This window comes from Chaetura pelagica, unplaced genomic scaffold (genome assembly GCF_000747805.2).
Source record: "Chaetura pelagica isolate M959 unplaced genomic scaffold, ChaPel_1.0 scaffold104, whole genome shotgun sequence".
Lineage (NCBI taxonomy): Eukaryota > Metazoa > Chordata > Aves > Apodiformes > Apodidae > Chaetura > Chaetura pelagica.
Window position 1 is genome coordinate 7,877,327 of NW_009953786.1, and position 22,492 is coordinate 7,899,818.

The 22,492-nt window shown below is 38.7% G+C and overlaps 1 protein-coding gene across 1 annotated transcript in view; it reads right to left on the bottom strand.

Moving 5' to 3' along the window:
* Positions 1-22,492, bottom strand: part of OFCC1 (orofacial cleft 1 candidate 1) — a 178,926-nt gene that overhangs the window by 53,521 nt on the left and 102,913 nt on the right. Inside the window, exons 16-19 of the mRNA XM_010000981.1 lie at positions 13,674-13,892; positions 11,619-11,871; positions 7,032-7,195; positions 1,665-1,824 (exon numbers count right to left, since the gene is read on the bottom strand). Coding sequence (XP_009999283.1) covers positions 1,665-1,824; positions 7,032-7,195; positions 11,619-11,871; positions 13,674-13,892 — 796 coding nt within the window. The remainder of the gene's footprint in view (positions 1-1,664; positions 1,825-7,031; positions 7,196-11,618; positions 11,872-13,673; positions 13,893-22,492) is intronic.

A 22,492-nucleotide genomic window follows, 5' to 3' on the forward strand; every position in this document is an offset into this window, starting at 1 on the left:
CCCCCCCCCCATTCAGGCCTGTCTAAACGATATGCTGGTAATATAATTAGAAATGTATTCAGCCCTTGAAACAGCAATGTAATTGTTTAGAGTTGCCTTACCCAACACTTTTTCCATATGGCATTTGTAGTCCTGGCATGTAAAATGAGGTCCACTATATATATTCTTTGTTTGACCTTACTTACCTTGGAACAAAGGTAACAGAAAGTAATCCTCTGTGGTTATGCTTTGTCTTATGGAAAAATGATTTTAAGCAAGGGGGGGAAGTTCTTTTTCTTACTGGGGTAAAGCAGATAAGTGCTAGCTCTATAAAAGGTGGGAATGCCTGAGGCAGGTGGTTGTGGTAGCACACTCACTCATTCAAAGCTTTTCCCTCCCCTCTGTTGAAGTGCAATACAGTGTTCTGCATTTTCCCACAAAAATTAAGCTTACTGAGTATCTGCTTTTTCATTTAATTGGCACATTCACATTTTTATTTTTCCTTTCAGGGTCCAAACTGTCATCACTAAAAAGAAGTGGAAAATAATTACAGCCATGCCAGATGTTTATAGCAGTGACAACTGAGGCTATATATTTATATAAACTGCTGATCTTTCAGAGGTAGCTACAGAGACTCCAAAAACCTGCAGACCCTAATCTGAAATCACTTATTCCAGTGAGTTAGAAAACAATTTATACATATTTAAGAAGACAAATTTCCTTCCTATCTGGAAACTGTTCTTTTTTACATTGAAGCAGAAGAGTTTCTGAAAAACCATTGGGCAGAGAGTCACTCAAAGATGTACAAATCCAGTTGATAAGTATTTTAATAATTGTCCAAGAGAAGTTTTATAAGATTGGTCTGTGGGAAGTAATAATGCAAAGCTAGAAAGCAATGAAAAAAAATCCCTCACAGAAGGAAGACGGTGTCCCTCACAGACTATTAACCATGTTATTTCTGTTATTTTTAATTCTCCAAAAGAAATTATGACCAGAAGCCTCATTTGGGGTTTGCATCCTCAGCACTGGACACCTTGCAAACACAGATATCTCTCCTCTACATCACAGCTTTAAGTCTGTATATGGTACTAGAGACCAGTTACTTAATGGAAAAGAAAGAGGAATTATTCTGATAACTGAAGTAGAGCAGTCCAGCTTCAATCCTCTCATACTACCCCCTGCACGTTTCTAACTCAGACAACTCCTGGAAGGAAAGGGCCAGCAAGGAGAGTATGGCTACCACATCTGACTCACCCAACTCACCCTCTCTGCTCTGGGCAGCTCCATCCATGCCCACGCAGGGAGCAAATTTGACTTGTCCATGAAGCTCATCAGTTTGCTGAGTTAGCTGAGAAATTATCTGGGATAGTACTGACATTGAAAGAAGTAGCAAGTCTCTACAACCCAGTCAAGAATCACCAGATGGCACAGATAATTTTTTACATCAGTGATGCTGCTAAGCCTTTGGATACTAAGCAGATTGTAACCCCTCGAGACGTTCAGGCAATGCACACAAAACCTCAAAAATTCTCCCAAACATGCTTCTTGTTTCTTCATTGAAAGAAGCACACTAGGAATACTTTTCTTGTGTATCTAGGTCCTTTTAGGTAATACTGAGAAACAAAAAAAGCATAAATTTGGACCAGTGTGTCACAGACTCCTTTTGGAGACCCTTTGCCACTCACCATCCGTCTTTCACCATTGATTCCTCTCCACTGCTCAGCCCTCTTCATTATGTAGCTCAGCTCCTGACTGGAAATCTCTAAGTCCAGTGGAACAAAGAATGTGCCTTCCTCACCATGAATGCGTTGAAATACATCCAACAGCCAACCTTCGTTATGTAACCTAAGGGTATAAATGACACATTTGGCTCTTCTTTGAAGGGACTCTTAATGTAAAAAAGAAAAAGGTGTTTTATCCTTTTGCAGACTTCTAAAGCTTAGTTTTCCATTCATGACTATATTGTCTGCCCATGAGTAGAAAATTTCCTTTATTTCCCACAAGTTCTCCAACATGTAACCTTTCCCAACTCTCTGAAGACTTTTTAGTATCTGAATGAAATCACATCAACTTCAGCCGCAATTTATTTTACTAACTGCAAGATTTCAACTTCCCCAAAAGATCCTGATCTTCCTTTCCTTTAGAAATGCCCAATGTCTGTCCTTGGCATTGGGCTGAGTAACTAGTTCCAGAACTTATAGAGTACCTCATTTAGGCATGAGTGGACATCCTGCTGTGCCAGGGCTCAGTAATGGGCAAACCACATCACATAGAAAGGAACTACTCTCTTTTTTTTTTCCAACTCCACGCCTGAAGTCTATACAATCTAAACTTCTCTTGATCTTAAAGAAGTTCATTTTGTTTGTTGGCTTTGTTTTCCTATGACATTTCTGTGCCAGGGTAGGGAACTGAATTAAGCACTACACAGTAAAATTCTCTACCACAAGAAAGGCTTGTTGTGTGGTATTTCTTAAGGTAGGTGAAACCATGAAATATTGTGAGGTTTTTGGAAAAGCCTAGTGTCACATTTTTAGCCTCAGATGAACTTTAAAATTTCAAAACATTGCTGTTTAATTCAAATGGAACCTCTTCAAGTTCATCTCTCTCTCATTCTGCTTTTTATTCCAAAAACAGGGGTTCAGAAAATGAAGATGGGAAAATTTGCAATCTTAATCTTGAATACTGAGCTGAGGTCTTTCCTTCTGTACCCTCTTCCAAGCTAACATTTTATTACAATTTAGTCATTTCTTGGGACCAATTTCAGCTTTTCTGTCCTTCCCAGAGACTGGATGGGTAGTCATTGAAAAGTGTGGGGATTGCTGTGTGGCACTGCAACCAACAAAAAGCCTAGATTTCTGTGGGGTTGTACAGCTCCTGTATTTCTTGGCAGGCTGGAGAGAGAGCACAAGTACAACTCCTTTGACCCTCATAATTCCTATCCTTCTCCTCTAGAGCACTACAAGAGAGGTGCAGTTCTTATGGCTGATCCTTATTCCTGGGTCTTGTGTTGGCAAGTATATGCTAACCAGGGTGTGTGCAGGTGGAGGGCAATGGACTGTTCAAGCAAATCAGAATTAATTTCACATTTACATATTTCTACATCTCAACCTACAATGCACACAGTGATTTCAGAGAAGCACACTCAACAAGCTGCTTACTATTTTTTTCATATATTTTTTTCCCCCACAACTGAGATTTAGTGTGGAACAGCAATAAGGAGATGCACCAAAGGACAGTTTTTCAACTTGATCTCAGGAGGAGCTTTTGCTTACTCTTCAAAGGGTAATATGTACCTTAGGGTCAAGATCTATATCCAAGAATTTCTGTGATGGAGTAGGTATTCTGATACTGAAATCTAGCAGCCTGGCCCAGCATCAGATTAGGGATTTACGTCTGCTTTGCTACAAAGGCGCTTTCTGTACCTTTTTGCCCCACCCTTCTCTTTTGAAACATTCCTTTTGAAGCTGCTGCCTTAAACTTGCTGTAGTTTCCAAGATGTCATTTTGGGATTCTCTTCTCAAAAGAGGAGAGCAGCTAGAAAATAGCCTAATTGAGATGTAGGCAGTCCTGGAAATATAAACAAACTGGCTACAAAGAAATAGTAAGAAAAGCTCTGAATGATGAAATGCAAATCAATACTAAGGCAGAGAAGGATCCATAAGTGTCTTAACGCACACTACAGATGAGAAGTTTTTTAATAAATAACTAATATCCTTCATGGAGTGATTTTCCAAATTCCACAATATGTTCAAAGAAAAGTTTGTTTCTTAATTCCTGGATCTACAATAGATGTTCTTTCAACACAATAGGTATCTTTTTTGCAAACATTGCCTCATAACTGAGAATTACCTTGTGCTTAGTTGAAAAAATAGCAATCAATCAAGCTGGTAGGCTTTCTGGCCTTATGCTCATCTTGAAGCAATAATATTCTATGGTGTTCATCTTTGAAATTCCAGGTCAACAATTCAAATTACTTGCCACTTACCTTGCTAAGCAAGAAAAAGGCCTTGTCATTTTTTAAGCTCACTTAATGTAACATTCTTATTTCAAATTAAGTAAAATTTAATGCAGTTAAATTACTGTCTATTTGCTGCCATAAACATCTTCTATATGAAGATTTTAAGCACATGGTTATAAACAATATAATTAACTTTGAATTAATTAAGAATCATGAAGCCTGTCTTCCATCTTTGTTCTTTTAGCCCCAAAGTACTCAGCCTGCTCCTTCTACCTGCCTTAATTTCTTTTATTTGGCCAGAAAACCAAGAAAACACTATTTCTTGTACCTTAATATGACTTCTCCATTACAGTAATAATTTCTATTGCTAATGCAATAAAGAGCAAAAAAAAATTCAGATGCTATTTTCTAGAGGTATAAGACACAGTATAATAACTTACAGGTGAATTATTCTTCAATAAGAACAGAAAACACTGAAATTATTTGCTCTCCAGAGGCAGATGAAAAAAATTGACATCTCAAAAATTTACAGAAAATAAAAATTGAAGGGCAATGTGGTTTAAAACAATTTATTACATCTTCACATGAGCACCTCTCATCTTTTTTTAGAAAACTATATTTTGTAAAAAACACAAAAGTAATTTTGCTGTTAACATTGGAAAATGTAGATTATTTTTTTTAAGCTTTTCCCAAATAAATATTTCAGTACCAGGCAAGTAAGTCTATTTCCAAGAGATGCTTTTAGTTGAGACGGGTCTGCATTTTCTCACAGTGCAGAAAACATTTCACAAATTCCTGAGTGTTTCTAATGTCTAGTGGAATTAAAATGAAGGAATAGCAAACAGTGCCACTTCATGTTTCCAAAAAGTAATTAGAATATCTCTCCATGCTAGATGTACTACAGACTCCCAAGACACTTAGGACAAGCCAAATTTATTGAAGTATGCTGGTTTATAAAGACACAAATAGATGACTAGTGCTGTTTATCCCTTGCCCATGATTTCGTTACTTTCCTGGATATTCATCAGTGCTTCCATGAAGCTTTCTAGCTCTGACAGAAGCAGACACTTCACCTACTTGTTTTGGTGGTCTGGTGGGTTCCCTGTTCTCATCTCTTTTTCATATTGTGTTGAACATTTCTGTTAGGTGGCAAATTGCTGAGTAATCCTAACCAACGGCACTAACTCCACCATCCAACAAAGTCTTCCCTGTGGACTGGTGTTTTAGGACACAGAAAACATCCCTCAAATTTATATTGGTTTACCTTACAAGAAAAAAATGCAGTGGATGCCTGTGTAAAAATACATATTTTCTGAGTCCAGAAATACTGCATTTGAATATCTTTGAGATATGACATCTGAGAAATATTCAGACAAATGGATACTACTGCCTTGGCTATAATATTTTTTCTTGGAAACAAATGCTCTTGTATCAATATTCAGGAAATGATGTTATGAATTGCGGAGATGATTTACTTAAAAACATTTTAAAATATTTTAATGCTATTATTAGAGGACTGATAATGTGCTGCTCAAGAGTTCTAGGCAGGTCCAAGGTCCCCACTGTGTTGGGCTGAGGACATACAGGGAAGAGAAAGTTCATGCATTTTCAGAAGCTCATAGTTAACTTTACACTGCACAAACTCTAGTATTTAAAATGTCTTTTTTGTTGTTGTTGTGAAGAACTTCAAAGACCTTATGCACTGTAACAGATTTTGTTATCTTCCCTTTGCTTTTGTAGTTCACTATGAATCATTTTTAAAATGTGTCATGCTAAGACAACTTTTTTTTTTTTTCCCCTAGTAACGTTCTTCCCCCACCCCTTTATTGGAAAACATTATAGGAAAATTGATCCAGAAGGAAAGAAACCTTTGATGATCTTGCACCTGTTCCCCAGACAATGAAGATGTTGGTAATATTCTCATAAAAACCTGCCTTACAAATGTTTTAATTTAAATTAATTTTCCTGAGTAATAAACGACTGCAGCTAAAACTTATGAAGCTATTCAAAGCTATTAAGTCAATGATTAAGAAGGCATTAACATCTCAAAAACTAATTAACTAGACTACCAGTACATTGGAGTTGTGTACAGCTTCCAGGAACACAGGAGCTTCAAAATACTTTGCAGAAATTTAGATTGCCATTTATCTTTTTCTGCCTGCTGCAGCAGAAGCTGTGGAAAGGAGATTGAGGGAGGATTCTGTCAGATGGAGAGTGTACGCTGAGCTTCTCTGTTCTTACACCTGCTGGCATCTTGCCTTTGCGTACGGCTTTTTCTTTGTGCTTGCCACCACTCAGCATCCACCACTGGGTGAATCAAGGGCCAGGACAAAATTCATACTGCGTTATAGATGAGTCAGTCATAAAAAAGAAAATATACTTTATAATTCATTATATTAGATCACCTATCTCTTTCATTTTCAGTGTCCCACACCTGTGTCTATTGACTGCACAGTTAATGGCGCCAACTAGAAAAGTGACAGGAAAAGCAGTTGGTAAAAGTTCACGATGAACTGAATATTGACAATGGACTAAAGTAATGAAAATATTATTTGGATTAAGTCATGTCATGCAATGGGTTAAAGCCTCAGTCGCATTAAGTAAAAAATACTGTATCATCAAAAGTCTGTAGGACTCTGGGGGCCACTGCAGACTCAGAGAGATGTTACGCTTCACACCATGTGTAGCTTTCTGAATTTGTCCTATTTATCAGAAAAACCCTGCTTGGAAGACTAAAGATGGAATCTTCCAAAGTATCCAAATAAAAGGTACACACACTTAAGAACCTAAACCCCTGACACAGACACTGCTGTCCAAAGCCAAAAGAAGAGACGATCTAGACTCTATGAAAAATCATTGTATCAACTGTGTTCCTGTAGAGGAAATGAGTGTCTCTCTCTCTGACTTGCAGTGTCTCCCAAATACCAAATATTAGAAGTTAAGCAGGAGCTCACCCACCCTTGACTGTCTCCAATTCTGGAGATATGTGGATTATGACATTGATGTGTCTTCTCTGGTGTCATCTTATTTTATCCTACAGGAAAAGGGACTTGAGCATGAAGTCCTACAGGAAGAACGGGATAAAGAGACATACCTTAAAAGGTACAGGTACAACACTGTTGATGAGATCATGAACAGGATTGTATAAAGTATCACAGTGATTAAGGCACCAGGAATCCCTGAGTTCTCTGCTCTTAGAAAGACCCAGTAGAGCTTTGCAGCATCAGCAATGGGTTTCTCCACACTGTAGCCAAGTCGCTGTCATGGGAAACATAAGAAAACACCAAACATGATTAGATTATTTACCTATAGGCACAAAAGAACCTGAATTTCTTTATATGAAGGGTTTAACTGTAATTTGAGGGGAACTCAGATTGGAATTTAGGAGTCTGCTACACAAAATTTGAAATTAACCATGAGATGTATAATGAAGCCTTTTCTTTTAGTACAGTTACAGTGACTTATTGAACGAAACTCATGTGACAGTGAAAGTATGCAATGTGAGCTTCATTAACATATTTCAGGAAAAGTGAAAGGGTAAGGAAGCTGAAATTTGCCTAATTTCAAACTACCAGAGTGGATTAATATTGAAAGATATGTGCTGATCTTGTTAGGAGTTCTGAATGAGCAGAAAACACTTGTGCCACTGCATAATTACACACTGTCCAGTTTCAAAATTGTTTGTCCTTGCCACAAGGAAAGTGCTAGTTGCCACCAGACTTCGCCAGTTACCCACGCATCATTTTGAACAAATGCACTTTGGAGGGTTTATACATGTCAATTCCCAACATCAAATTGAGTCAGTGTTCAGTGCCACCACTGGAAGACAAAAGTAACCATCATGTTATCTGAAATGTAAGGTGAAAGTGTCAGGGTGTCTCTGTGTATTCCTAGCTGACACCTAGCATAACTTTTCTACTTGTCTTGCATACAGCAGCAGCAGTCTGAGAAGGCAGCAGATTCCACAGAGAACCAATGAGGTGAGAAAAATGAAGACAGTAACTACAAATAGATCAACAGGGAACACCAGCAGGGTTCTGTTAAGTTTCGCCCAAAGAAGTTGACCTTTTCTCAGTGCAAAGAGACAAGTTCCTCCTCATGAAGCACTATTTTAATTTATGTACACACATTATCAAGTCTGTCTGCAAACTTTTAAGTCAGAAAATCAGATATTCCCCTCCACCCCATTCCTAGTGTCCAGTTAGTCCAGTCTGGGAAGCCACAAGGACAGTCTGTAACGCTGAAGAACCAACAAGCATCAGCATTATGTTATGATATACCTCTCATTTAATTTCTTTCTTTCCTGAGAAGAAATAGAGACACAAGGAGACCAATAACCTGACTGTACTGGACTTCCATAGCTGTGGTGGAATTAACAGTATAAAGCAGCAACCATAAGTTGTATCATTAATAGCTTCTCCAAAGGTACATGACTTTCATATACCCCGCTTAGTTATGCTATTATTTATGTTCAACTGCTTTTTAAACAAACATGTATAATTGTTTTCATTCTACTGAAGATGAAACAAATCTTTAACATACCAAATACTGCTAAGGAATTCATAGAATATTCATAGAATGAAATTAATAATTTAACTGGGAATAAGGTGGTTTGTGTACTTTTGCAAAAAATCACAAAAAATCCTGAAAGCTTTGTAGCACTCTCTGTTTCATTGTACTTCAAGAAAAACTTGGAAAAATATTTTCCAAACCCCTATTATTTTCCTCTTTCTTTTTTTTTTTTTTTCCATATGTAGTTCTTAAGAACTAGCTACTGTATTGACATATTATTGCCCTCTGCTGGATCAATTTAGAAGAATTCAGCTACAAATCAGAGGTCTTCTACCACTTAGAGCCAAATAAATTCTTGTTTTCACTTCTTTTCGTTTTAAAGTGACAGTGACAGCCATAGCTATATTCAATCACACTAACATATTTTGTAGGGATGTGAAACTACATACCTAAAAAAAACAGTATGTATCTTTCAGAGAGGGAGTCTGTGACCTCTAAGCTTCAAGAATCCCACACTTTCTAGAACAACTTGCCTGGAACAATCCTTAGGAAGATTCAAAGGTTTCTCCCCAGTTTTGGCTACCTTCACATGACATACATTGTAAAGGAAAGACAATCACAATCCAGTGATGAGCTGTATGAGAACTGAGACTCTGGAGTGTATTTCTTTTCTCTCTCCACCATTTGCACTACTGCCACATTTCTGTAATGGAAATTAAAGGTCCCAGAAGACTGGTAATGGTGTATAAGACTAGTCACTAGGTCAGTTCTGTCTATTTCTTTAAAAAACAAAAAACAAAACCAAACATTGTCCTCTGGTTTTGTTCTATCTTCCTGTTCTACCCTCTCTTCTTGCAAAGAAGCTGTCTGCCTCCTCTGCTTTCTTACTGAAGAGACTGTCTGCCAAGGAAAATCCTCTGCACAGAAATCACATCCTGACATCCTTAAAGAGAAGCAAAAGTCTGAACAAATGAGAATAAATTTCTCCCTTATCCAAACAGTTCTTTCTGGCAAGACAAAACTGGCATGGGTGAAGCACATCTTTCTATCAAAGAGATTGTGTCAATTACTCTGTGGTCTTTGATGAGGACCTTCTTTCCCAATAAAGTTGCAATAATTTTAAATCACTTAAATAACATTCATCATTATCTGGCTCAGGTACTAGTCACAACATAGAGTGATGATCACATGAGCACTTTGCAATTTGTAGTGTTTTTTTCTGGTGACATGTATGTGTGTGGTTAAAGAGGTTTTACTCTCCACATTTATAAACAACAAAGAGACAAAGCGGCTGGTGCAACTAGAACCACATTCTCCAGAATCATAGGAGTTTCTCACCCCCTTGTAGAACTACCTTCTACAAGGAAACCTAGGACATCATATTTTACACAGTATCTTGAACTAGCTCTTTATTATTTCCCTAACAATAAAAAAAAAACAGTTACTAAATAGAAGAACTTTTGTCTCCAGGGGCAGTCGTCTTTTGTAAGTATTAAAGGCAATTTAGGGTACTAAAATACATTCTAGCACTACAATATCTCAAAACATTTAAAAAATGTTTGATCTGAAATAGATTGACAAGTAAATCTCAAATAGCTATTGAAAGAATGCTACCAGAATAAAATTACAAATGCAATAGCAAAAACAGATGTAAGAAATATAGTTTCATTTTAGAAAGGATATGCACAACATATTCTGTAATATTTGAACAAATTAATTTCTATCAAAGAGAATCTCTGCCAAATTTTCAGTATGAAGTACAGAGGTGCCCTTTTATTTATGCTGTAAAGAAAAACTTGGTTAATTTATCGATATCTCACATTTCCCTCTGACTCTATATGAAGCTCTGTTTGAAACTGACAGTGAATCCAGTCTGACTAGAATGGAACACAATCCCACTGAAGTCAGTGGCAATAATTCTCTCAAAGCAAGCGTGGGAAAGACAAGGTAAACCTCAGCCTTTCCTTCAGTTTTCATGAATACATCAGAACTTGGGGAGGGTACCTTTAAAATATTTAAATATATCTAGCCTGGATATTGCAAAAATACTTCTTTTTCTCCTAAGAAGAATAAAATCTTCATCAGAATAATTACAATTAAAATTCAATTCTGCACATGGTTTACATCATGAAATCGAAGGAAAAAAAAAAAAAAAAAGAAAGGCAGATTGTCCAAGTGAAAATTAGTATGTTGCCACATACTTAAAATACTGCAATTACCTCCCAAGGGAGCTCTGATTAAATTTCTTTATCAGCTGAATTTTAATTTTCAAAAAACACTACATGTAAACAATGGGAAACCATATTTTAACAAGACTTAAAAAGCAAAGTGCGGGTTAGCGGATGAGGAATAGAGAGACCTGCATCTTCAGAAAACCTGATTCACAGCAAGGACTGTGGATTACTGCTTCATCTGAAGTGAGCAACAGAAACAAAGATGTCTTTGAAAAGCAGACAAGTGCCAGACAGCAGTTCCTTGCCCCTAGAAAAGCTCACAGCACCCGGTGCCCATCAGAAGGACCCTGCATCACCTGCACAGTGAGCGCCAAATCTGAAACGCCTGTTCTGGGAGACTGGGCATTACCTCATATGAAATAAAGGCCCCTGGCCATCAAAGTACAAATGGGTTACACAGGACACAAATAAAGTCAGAAGCTTTGCTCACATGATTTTATATGTGATGAAGCTCTTCCCTGAAAGATGTCTGTTTTTCAATCTCACCAGCCTTTTTAGGTGTGCCAGCAAGTTACAATAACTAGGCTGCATGTCAGAAGAGTGCACAATAACCCCTCCTTTTGGTTTTGCTATTTTTTCAGCTCTTCAAAAAGTCTGAAGTGCTACTCATCAGGACTGCTCATTAACCCATCTCCATTAGCATCCAAAATTGCAGTAATCTTTTTCAAAGCAGATACAATCATTCCAGTGCTGGATTTACTTCCTTATCTCCCTATATGGCTTATACAGTGCTCTTAATTTTATGCAGAAACACAATTACTTCATTAGATGGGAATTTGTTAATAAAAAAGGTAATATATAACATTATTATTTAATTTCTTTTTAACTTTCATGTTCCATTGCCAGGGGTGGAATTTCATGTCTTTCAGTGATTCACTGAATAAAACAAACTTCTACGTCAAGGTCTCATGTGCAAGTTATTTTAAGTGACTTACCCCCAGGACTGAATCCACTACAAACACTGCCAAGGGGTCTAGCACTGTCCAGAGTCCCAGAGCTATGATAAACTTTGACAAGAAGGAAGGGAATGAGTCAAACAGCTGTTGACAGCCCCATCTGATCAGGACCATAAGAAGCAGCACTGCGTTCAAGGTTAGGGGTCCCACCACAACCATGACCAACTCTTCACTGGTCTTCAGCAAGGAGTTCTGGTAGCACAGCTCGACAGTGTGAGGGAAAAGCTGGAATCTGTAAGAAAGCAAAAGGAGAGAGTTTGTGTTCCTGGGCAAACCATTTTAAAAAACCAAAAAACATAGAATAATGCATACAGCATGTTGCATTGTACAGCTGCACCCCTGTCATGGTCACAATCTGCTGACCAAAAACTGTATGAAACTACTAAAAGAAATAAAATGTTTCTCCTCCTACTGTCTCCACATCATTTCATCCACTCTGACTCTCAGTTCAGTGGATGCATGTCCAGGCCCTTGGGACTGTGCAGGCTGCACTGGAGGAAGATACAGTTGCTCCCAGTAACACCAGTGTGAGCACAGGCCCTGGGAGCTCACCCCTCTCTCCATACTTGCAGCATCTCTGGACACTGCACACAACAGGCGATGTGTCACGGAAAGCAGTTTTTAGCATGCCTAAAATGACTGAAAATGTCCCTCTTGCCAACATGGGATGGTGGGATTTGAAAATTTGAAAAAGTAAATTTGCTGGCGCTTTATGAGACAGGAGCTGCACACTACTGTGAGCTACATACAGGTGCTGAAAATTAAGGCAAAAAATATCAAGCAAAGGTTAAGTCATTCAATTTTTCACTTTGGTTCCAACTCATGAGTGCTACCACTGTATTTGGCAGGAGTAGAGAACGCTCAGCCCAGTCTCTTGTTCTGCTGGCACACAGCTACAGATTGAGATGCTCATCTAGGGCATCTTGGCTTGAGAACAGTATCCTTCATCTAGCTGACTGGCTGGGGCAGCTGTGATTAGTGGCTTTGAACACGGCCACCTCTCTCTCACATGTTCCTTCCTTCTGTTGTGTTTCAGACGCTTGATGCTTGGCCTCTCAGAAGTTTTAATGCCAGCTGGTTGAACATGCCTGGCCTCACGAGGCCAGAAGCAAGAGATGGCTGGCTTTGCATTAAGATCTAGAAGGCTACCTTAACAATTCCTGGTGCTGCCCAGACCCCATGCTCAATTTTCACACCCTATTCAAATTGTAGCCAATAATCCCAGAACCACAACAGACACAGGTCATGGAGTTACATGTAACTGGCTCCTACTGACTGATTCAGGTTTGCATGATGCTTTGAAGGGAAAAAAAAAAAAAAGAACAAAAAGTTTCTGTTAGGTATGACTGATCTTTTTTCTTCTATAAACCCATTGTCTACCCCACAGCAACATATGGGGAATGAGGCATATATCACCTTGTGGACTTGCTCATCTGTTTCTTTTTCTTTTTTTCGTGTCAAGTAATGACAAGCAATAATTTTCCTGGAGCTCTCAGGAGAGCCTGATTCGTGAGCTAAAGTCAATGTATCATACAGTTAAAATATGTCAACCCATTGTGGTCCTCACAGTAAAATTGATATATCAAAGTTAAATTCTTCACAGTATTTTACTCATAGATCACTTTAGTAACATCAAATATGATTTAAATACTTCTTCAGTTTTGTGCACTTTCTAGGCATTTTGAAATACCCCATCCAAAGTGATAAATGATTCCTGTGGAAAATACTTAACCTGCTGTGTATCTCAGATGGGAGAGAGGTAGGCATAACACAAGATGCACAAAAGAACACATCTTGCTCTGGGTGGAAAATTTACATTATTAACATCTTCACATTTCTGTTAGGGTCGCATTTACATATCAGATCATCTGGAGTCTGGACATGGTCCTTGTTCTCCTCGTTTCTGAAGAAGTTCCTATCAGGATTTGCATACAAAACTCTTAGCATAAGTGTTAGTCATCAGGTCTCTTCGTAGTGTGAAGGAACTGCTTTGAATCAGGTTATTTGTAGAAATATTCCAACAACAGAACTTACTTTGTAACAGGAATTGAGATGGTGTTAAGGAAGAGCCACTGGCTCAAATAGTGCAGGTAAAGTCTCACAAACCAAAGCAAAACCACCAGCAGGGCAAGCAGCCAGAAGTCCAGGGAATGCCAGCGTGTGGCTCCCAGCTCTGAGAAAGCTGAGTACACAACAAAATAGAAACGCTCAACAATCCGCCTGGGCAGTTTCACTTCGGCAGCAGGACAGCAGCTGGAAATATATAGAAATAAAACAGAGTCACTTGGAAAAACACAAGAAATACCAGTCCACCAAAACACTGTGGAGTCCTGTTGTACAGGAAAGAAATGTGGCACAGGTTCTCATGATACCTTTTGGTTGACCAACACAGGAAAAAACAAGGAACAGGTTTTTTTTCCATTGCAGACTAGGTGGTTGGTGGCTTCCACCCAGAAGTCATGCTGCTATTTTTATAAAGAAAACAACAAATCACATTTAAAACTGAGTTTTAAAAAGTATTTTGCTTACATTTTTGCTTTAATTTTCTCACAAATTTCTCCCTGGGGAGCACTTTATCACTTATTTTCCTCCTGAGAAAATGGTAAAAGAACTTGTCATATTTGTACAGGAAAAAAAAAAAAGTATTCATTTTTTTGAAAAATGTGAACAGCTTTTTGGCGTTTGGGTAAGAGAACTTCAATCAAATATTTCAGTACTCAGTGTTGACTAAAACCCCTCATTAAACTAGTTTCGAGTGAAGAAGAAAGTAGAAAGGAACTTGCACTGTACAGTATTCTGCTACTGACTATGGTGTGATTTGCCCTTTTAGCTAATTACTGTACTGCTTCAAAGGGAAGGGGGGGGAAGAGATGAGATGCAGAGATGCCTTGGCATTATGTTTCCAAGAAACTGGAGTCTCTCAGCTGATTCAAAGCTGAAAAGACAGTAGCATCTTTGACCTTTTGAAACTTCTGTTATACTTATTTCCACTGATTTTAATGACTAAGCAGCTGAGACGCACAATTCTAGGATTAAATATGACGTCAACGTATTGATTAAGGTTCCTGAAAATTCAGAAATACAAAGATCTTTTTCTGAAAGAACACATGTTGACTTTTTAAAGTGTAGCATATGACTGGAAGAGAAGCAACAGCAAAACTTGCACTGTTTTCTATACTCCTAAAGCATTTTCCTGCCTACACATATGAATTCCTTAAATAGCTGTGGATGTTTATTTCTTCAGCCATCACAAAGAAACCTGCAAATATCAATGGAAAAACTGAAAAGGATTCTGCATTTAATCTAGATTTTAATGAGCAGGAGAAATAAAAACCCTTAACTTGCCAGCCATAAGTCTGGATTTTGAGACCAGCTTTTGCTTCATGCTACTCCTGACCCTGGATGTTGAACAGGATGCTTGTGGAGGGGGAGGCATGCTCTCAGCAAGCCTCTCTTCTCATGAGATGCTGCAAGTTTTAACTACCTGTTTGAAGAAGAAGAAGAGGAGAAGTTGTCAGGGACACACCACAAAAAATAGTGTTTGGGTCACTAAGAAGGGCTCAAGTACAAATCACCAAAACTTCTCACAGAAGTATCTGCTGGACTGAGACAGATGATCCTTGCAGTGACTATAGGCTGATTTGTCAGGAGTTTTGAAGACTTTTGAGACACTGCAGTCCGCTTTGCTTATATCCTAATCAGTCACAAAGTCTTAGTCTACAGACTTAGCACCACATAATGAATCACCTTCCTCATATTGTAATTATTTACCCACAGAGGCCTACAGAAACATCACAATACATTTCATTAATATTATGAAATCATGGTCTAGGCTTGTGTGAGAAAGAGACAAAGAAAAATGTAAAAGAAGAAATATAATTACCTGTGGTATTATACTACCTTAACCAGGGCATTCTGGATGTTCTGAACTCTAAAGCTAGATTGTACTACATTTCTTTTTACATAAAGAATTTTTTGGTCATCTTCAATAATTGCCATCAAAGTCTGCTGTTAAGGTATTCATTCCTTGAGAAGAGTTAATAGGGCAAGATTAAACACAGTTATTTTATCTGGAACAACCAGTTTGTTGTTGGGGGGGGGGGGAGGGGGGGGGGGAAAAAAAAAGGTCCCCTCCTGCAGCTCAGCCACCCGGTCCTGAAGCTGGACACGTACCGTGTACTCCTCTTCCCATCTAGGGATACAAAGGCACGAGACACCGGGTTTTTTTGTGGGGGGGGGGGAAGGGGGGAGGGAAAAAAAAAAGGAATACTATCAGTACACTTATGTCCCACCCAGCCTCACCCATGTCAGAAATCCACATCCTATAGAGATCTCTGCCAGCCTTCACTGCTGAACTGAGAGCAAAGTAATCACGTTTTTTCCATAAAAGTCTAGATGGAGATCACCACCTCATTTCATCTAAGATTCATTGCTACCAGATTATTTGGGCTCAGTTTACTAAACGAATCTCTGAACAAGCAACACCAAAGTGAAATGTTCAGAGTACCACCTGTAAAATGTTTCAAAACATAAAAACTTCCTCCAACCCAACAGACAGATTGAGAAGGAGGACACACAGCTCAGAGCACTGAAAATGCTGAGTCCTCTTTCATTCACAGCATCCTGGGGCACCAGAAATGCTGAGAAACATCAGTGACCAAAATGCTGGGCTGGGAAAATGAGGTAATATCTTCCTTACAGAGACAAGATCTGGCAATACAATCAGTACTTTCACAGTAGTTTCATGAATACAGTTACTCCAGCTCTGTAACTCACAGTATGGAAGCTGCTTGCACAATCACCATGAGCACACGGTACAAACTGTGGTTATCAAACTCCCCCCCTAAGACTGCAGAAGCAATGAAAATGTTCAACCTGTGCCTTCATCACTACATTGCTCCCCAGTCTACTTCCACTTTCAGGAGATCAAAAGAGAGCTGATGTCTCCACCTGTGAGTTGTGTCATCCCTGCTGAGATGTTGGCTCTCTCAGACACAGGAAACCATATACTCAACAAACTTCCAAAGAGAAGTGGAGAAATTTAGAGCACATTCACTATTAGCAAACCCTAGAAGCCTTCCACTGGCACTAATCCTGCTTAAACCAGCAGGGTAACATCTACAATATCTTTACTTCTGTGCATCTTACCTACGAAAAAAACAGCACCAGACCAGAAATTCCACAGAAAGCCAAGCTTGCTTGAAATCATCATAGAAGTCAAAGAAACAAGAAAAATATAACCATTAGGTAGAACCAAACAGCACTGATTTTTGGAATAGCAACTGTTTTTTTAAAGACTTCATGGTTTTCATCATACACCTTGACCTTGATTTCCAACTTTTAAATGGAAATGAAACTCCTCCTTATTGTTTAACTTGTCATGAGTCCAGATTCTGAGTGTCACTTCTTTGCTAGCTTGAACTTATCTGTGACTGTGTAACACCTTGATGTGAACATGATAAGCCAGTGGTAGAAAGTGGTGGAAAATACAGCATATCCAGTGACTCAGTGAAGGTCCCAACCCATAACTGGAATCTCTTCATTTACTTTAAAACAAATTAATTTGGCCCTGACTTACATGTGAGATACAGCAAACTATTTGTGAGTGTTCATTAATCATGCTATAAGGCTGTTTACTGTTGTCACTTCAAAACACTGGGTTTAAATGATATCTCTTATTGAGTTTTTTGAAGAATGAAGAAAGAGGCAGAAACGTGAAATGAAATGCACCAAACAAGTGGAAACAGCCCCTTTAAATATTTTTAGCTGGTGCTACTAGTGAAAGCTCGTGGGTGGAGTGACAGTGCTGGCAGATACAGTTTTCAGAAGAGATTTATATAAAGTTGCTCTAGGGCAGAGAGCATAAGCATTACCTTTCAAAACCAACACAAACCCTCCACCCACAAAAACCCCAAATCTCAACCCTTGGGTGAAAACTATATAAGGCTCCAGATGAGAAGTCACTTGAGCAATGGATTTATCCATGATTCCTTGGATTACTGGTAAGTAATTTGGCTGAATGTTTCTGTTCTAGGGCATTAGTTTTGCATTTTTCTTTGCAAAATGCTGCAGTAACAAACAGCAGAGACTGAATTACCATAAAACCAGGTCAATTACTTCAATGGAAATTGTTCAGAAGGAAAGAAACGATGCACAGATTCTCTTAAGCTACGCTTGATGATGATGACAGAAAAGTAATGGCTGATAGAAGGCAGTGTGTACTCTTGGGTGACAGCTTTGCTGCTAACAAACTGTGGTGAACATTTGTATAATGCACTGCAGGACTGACACTTACAACTGATAGTAGGGTAGATTCTCAGCCAATGCAACCCTGTTTGCCCCAGAGCTACACTGGTGTATACGAGCTGAGGTATTCAGGGTTTAATCCTGAACGTATCTATTATTTAAATTGTACAAAATATGGCAAAATAAATGTTTTATGTTACCCATACAGGCAGAGAAGATTTAAAGAGCAAATGCATACAAGAATGAGTTTATGCAAACTACTTTCAGGGGATCACAGTCCTCACAGCCAAAGAATCTGTGCAACGTATTTATTCATTTGACAAATAAAAAGACCATTCCCCATCATCACCATAACTGGTAGATATTTAAGTCCTTAAGTCCCTTACAGCTCATCAACAGCAAAGAAGATGCAGGAAATGTTGCACAATGAAATGCCATCAGTTTAAGTGGAAAAGCACACCTGTATCTGATGGTACCCCTAAAAAGAATACACTGCTACACACAGCCTTAAAATGGAAACCAGTTAACAGCACCACTGATGAAGCACGAGGCAGAATGAAACCTGATTCATTCCACTGTGCACAACATAAGTATAGATATAAACCATATCATTTTATTATCATAAGAAGGATTTTATTATTATTCCTTCTGCATAATATTTTTCCTTTATAGATCTCATACCGCATTAGGAAGAAATTGTCTTTATTCCAGACTATATGGTGATAATACAAATGACGTTTCCCAATAAGCCAAAGGCAGAGCTGTGAACTGAACTCTGCTGAGCTACAGTCCATTATTCTATCCACTGGATTCCCAATAACATATTACTTTTTTGTTTATTTGTATGCAAAGTTAATATAAGCATGGAGAACATCTGCCAAGTCATTTTCCTCATCTCTTTCCAGGACACACCTATGCTTCATATTTTTTGGTTTGCAAGCAGCAAGAAAGTACCCACCACATAACAGCTGCAGGGGCTATCTGCTGTGAGATAGGTGGCAGAAGACCTGAGAGGCCATTAGGTAATCCCTTAACATACAAATGCTCACAGGAGAATTTTTTCTACAGCTTGCTGAAAAATCCAAAATCATAGTACCAAAGAAAAGCTGGAAATCATGATGGGTTTATTTTTCAGGTGCACCTGTGGTGGAAAAAGAAACTGCCAGAAGCACACACAATCCAAAAACATTGAAGGAAGGCTTAGGGATTAAATATTCTTGAAAAGCAGGAAAAATAGTCAGCCAATAACTGCAATAATTGTTTAGGGTTGCTGCAAAGAACATGCCACAGGTATGTAAGTGCACCTGGCAACACCCACGCTGCCCCACCAACCTGTGTGGAGGGTGATAGAGGCCAGGTTCCTTCCAAGGTCCAGACTGTGCCAGCTCCCAAGGAGATGGCCAGCAGGCAGCAAGATCTGGATCAGCAACAGCCCAGGTGTGTCTGCATCACGTGCATAGCCAGGAGCCAGAACAAACACATCAGCTGAACTTTTCCCACAACCCACTCAATGCCAAGAAGGTCATGGGGATACATGGGGGCACAACTTTTGCCTTGGAAGGACCTCTGTGTTCTTTCATACTGGGGGATGGATGCTGTGGGTCAGTGGGGCAAGATGTTTCCATTAAAGAGCAAGGAAAGAAAGTGCTGACAGCTTCATATTGGTCTGGTTACATCTGTGCTAGCCTTAAAATAGTGAGCACTCAGCTTTCACTATAAAAGAGTTTATGACAACAGAAAATTGGCACACAACAGTGGATTCCTGTCCTCATCAGTCCCTTTACCCAAAGGTGTAAGGCTGGCAGAGAAGCCTATCTCCTGCCTTAGATAACTAATAATTTTTTTAAGGAATTCATTAAGACATTCACAAAAAGAGGTTTCTTACAAAGCTAAGGAAGGAAGCATAGGAGGAAGGAAGAATCAGAAAATTTAACATGAGTGGCAGTAGTGTTGGAGGACAGTGTGGTTCCATATAGAGATCTGGCAGAGCTCTTTACATTTCAGCTTTGAGCAGCATCTGACAGTGACAAAGCAAATATTACAAAAACCCCCAGTTATTATTGTCATGCCTGCAGCTTAGGTAGGCAACTAAAACTCCGGCCATTTCATGCTTAACTGCATTTTCATGAGCCTATTGGCTTGGCAAAACAGTTTGGAAATCTTACAAGAACAGACTTTGTTAAAATATTCCAGTCTGTCTGATCCCAGCTCTGAATGGGAACAAACATGAAACGAGGAAACTCAAATGCAGCTTTCAGAACATTTAAGAAGCTCTGGTTTATATTTCATCCTAGAGAGGAACAAAAGGCAATGGACAGTCTCTGTTATTCATCCTCATTACATGACTAGGCCAGTCAAGCAACAAAAGAAAACATGTATCTCCTCCCCTACTTCTCGCTCTCTGCCTGCTTTAAATAAGACAACAGTGAATGAATAAGAAAAAGACACAACTTATGTACAGGAGGATGAGAGGTGTCAGCAGAGGTATAGATCTCACAGGGACAAGCACTATCTGTAAAGCTGTTCTATAGTAAGTAAGCACAACTGCTCACCCTTGTGCATAAGCAATAAAACAAAGAGTTTAAGACCTGGAGATGAACCTCATAGGCAAGGAGAGTAATAAATATACCTTCAAGTTCACTTCAGTTAAAAATTAAATGAAAACTAAAGGAGTAAACATACTAGGCCTAAAACATTAATAGAAATTAAGGAGAATAAAGGTATAAAACTTTGTATTTATGTTAATAGTAGCAGCAAACCCTACGTGGGAGAAAAATAAATGCATATATATATATATGTATGTATTTCTATATATATCTTTAGGTGTATATAGGTAGCACTCCTGCTAAAGTTAAGAGAGTCTCCTGTACCTGGTGTGTGGAATGGTTTCTACCTTGACACAGAAAACATCCCCAAGGACATTTGCTCTGTCTGGAGGAAAAATGTAATCTTCCTCCTGACCAAATACACATCTATTTCTGAGAGCCACTAAACACTCAAACACCATCTGTGAGCTGTGCATTCATCTGTAACACACCAATTTAGCTGGCAGGCCATTGGGAAACAAGACTCTGAAGTTGCCAAGTAAAAATGACAATCCAGAACCAGCTGAAACACCACCAAGCAACCAGGTGAGGTTTCCAGTGAAGGTTGAGCAGAGAGCAATGTAACTTCAAAATAAGGAACAGACCTGTGATATGAGAAGAAAAAAAAAAAAAAAGGGGGGGGGGGGGGGGGGGGGAGTGTGGGGGGCAAGACATATCTTTGATCTCTTGCATGCTGTCCTTAATTAATAGCAGCATCACACTAGGAGTATGGGTCTGTACAGCTGGAGTCAAACAGCCACCTTCCTCCAGTGAGAACTGACAGACTGACTCGTGGCTGCTGTGGATAGAGCAGGCAGGAGACACGTTGCACTGGATGGGCCTACATTTCAGAAAGACCAGGCTGCACAACAGTGAAAATTTGAAAACTCATCTTATACAAACACAGAGAAGCCACAAATCAAAGTCCCTTCACTTCTTCAGTTGTATCTGTTTTTCATAGCAGCAGGCTGCAACAGAAATTGAATTCCTGCATGTTTGCATTGTTTCCCTTGTCACAGTTTAATTGTACATGTGAAGATGCTAGAGATGTCAATTGTTAAACTGAATGCACCATTTGCTTCATGTGCAGATTTAGAAGACTCATGCTCCATAAGAATAGGAAGGTACAAAGATGAAAGAAAAAAAGTGAATCTAGGGCTGTAGCTTGTACATAAAAATTCTTCTAGAAGAACATTAGTGTTATTCCAGTCAGACCTCCAGAAGCTTCTGTATCATAGAATCATTGAGATTGGAAAAGACCTCTAAGATGTTTAATTTCAACCATCAACCCAACACCACTATGCCAACTAAACCATGCCCTGAAGTGCTATGTCCACACATTTTTTTCAACACCTCCCTGGGCAGCATGTTGCAATGCCTGACCACTCTTTCAGTAAAGAATTTTTTCCTAATATCCACTCTGAACCTCGTCTAGGTAAAAATGACCTTTTCTTTTTCATATCTAGTTTTACGAGGAAGATCAAAGCAGACAAAATAAATGCAGTCTGGGGAAACAACAGGACATGTATTTAGAGGAATTTTGATATTGGGAATTAATTTTTTATTTTATATCAATCAACTTTTTTTTAGTTAATATTATTTTGTGCATCAACGTGTCCATACACAGAAGAGTTTGACACAGGAATAGCTATCAGTGGAGAGAGTGAAGTATGATGTGACCCAGGTAACACCAATACAGCTAAAAACAAATCCTTGCAGATTAAAACATAGCCGGATAAGGTAACTCATGAAACTACAAAGAAATTGTAATACTCAAAAAAGGGAATCTCACAAACACAAAATTGCCTGAAATATTTAGAACATTTACAAGACATACTTGGTCCAAATGTAGCTGTAATGAACTATTTTGGAATAGCTCTTCCTCAAGAACAATATCCAGTTTGAGCAGGTGACTGATGTTACAACACTACATTTAAAAATATGGTTTTGCTTTAATGAAACCTGTTTTCTGATTAAAAAAAATAAATAAATAAATAAAAGGGAAGGGGAAGGGTTTATGAA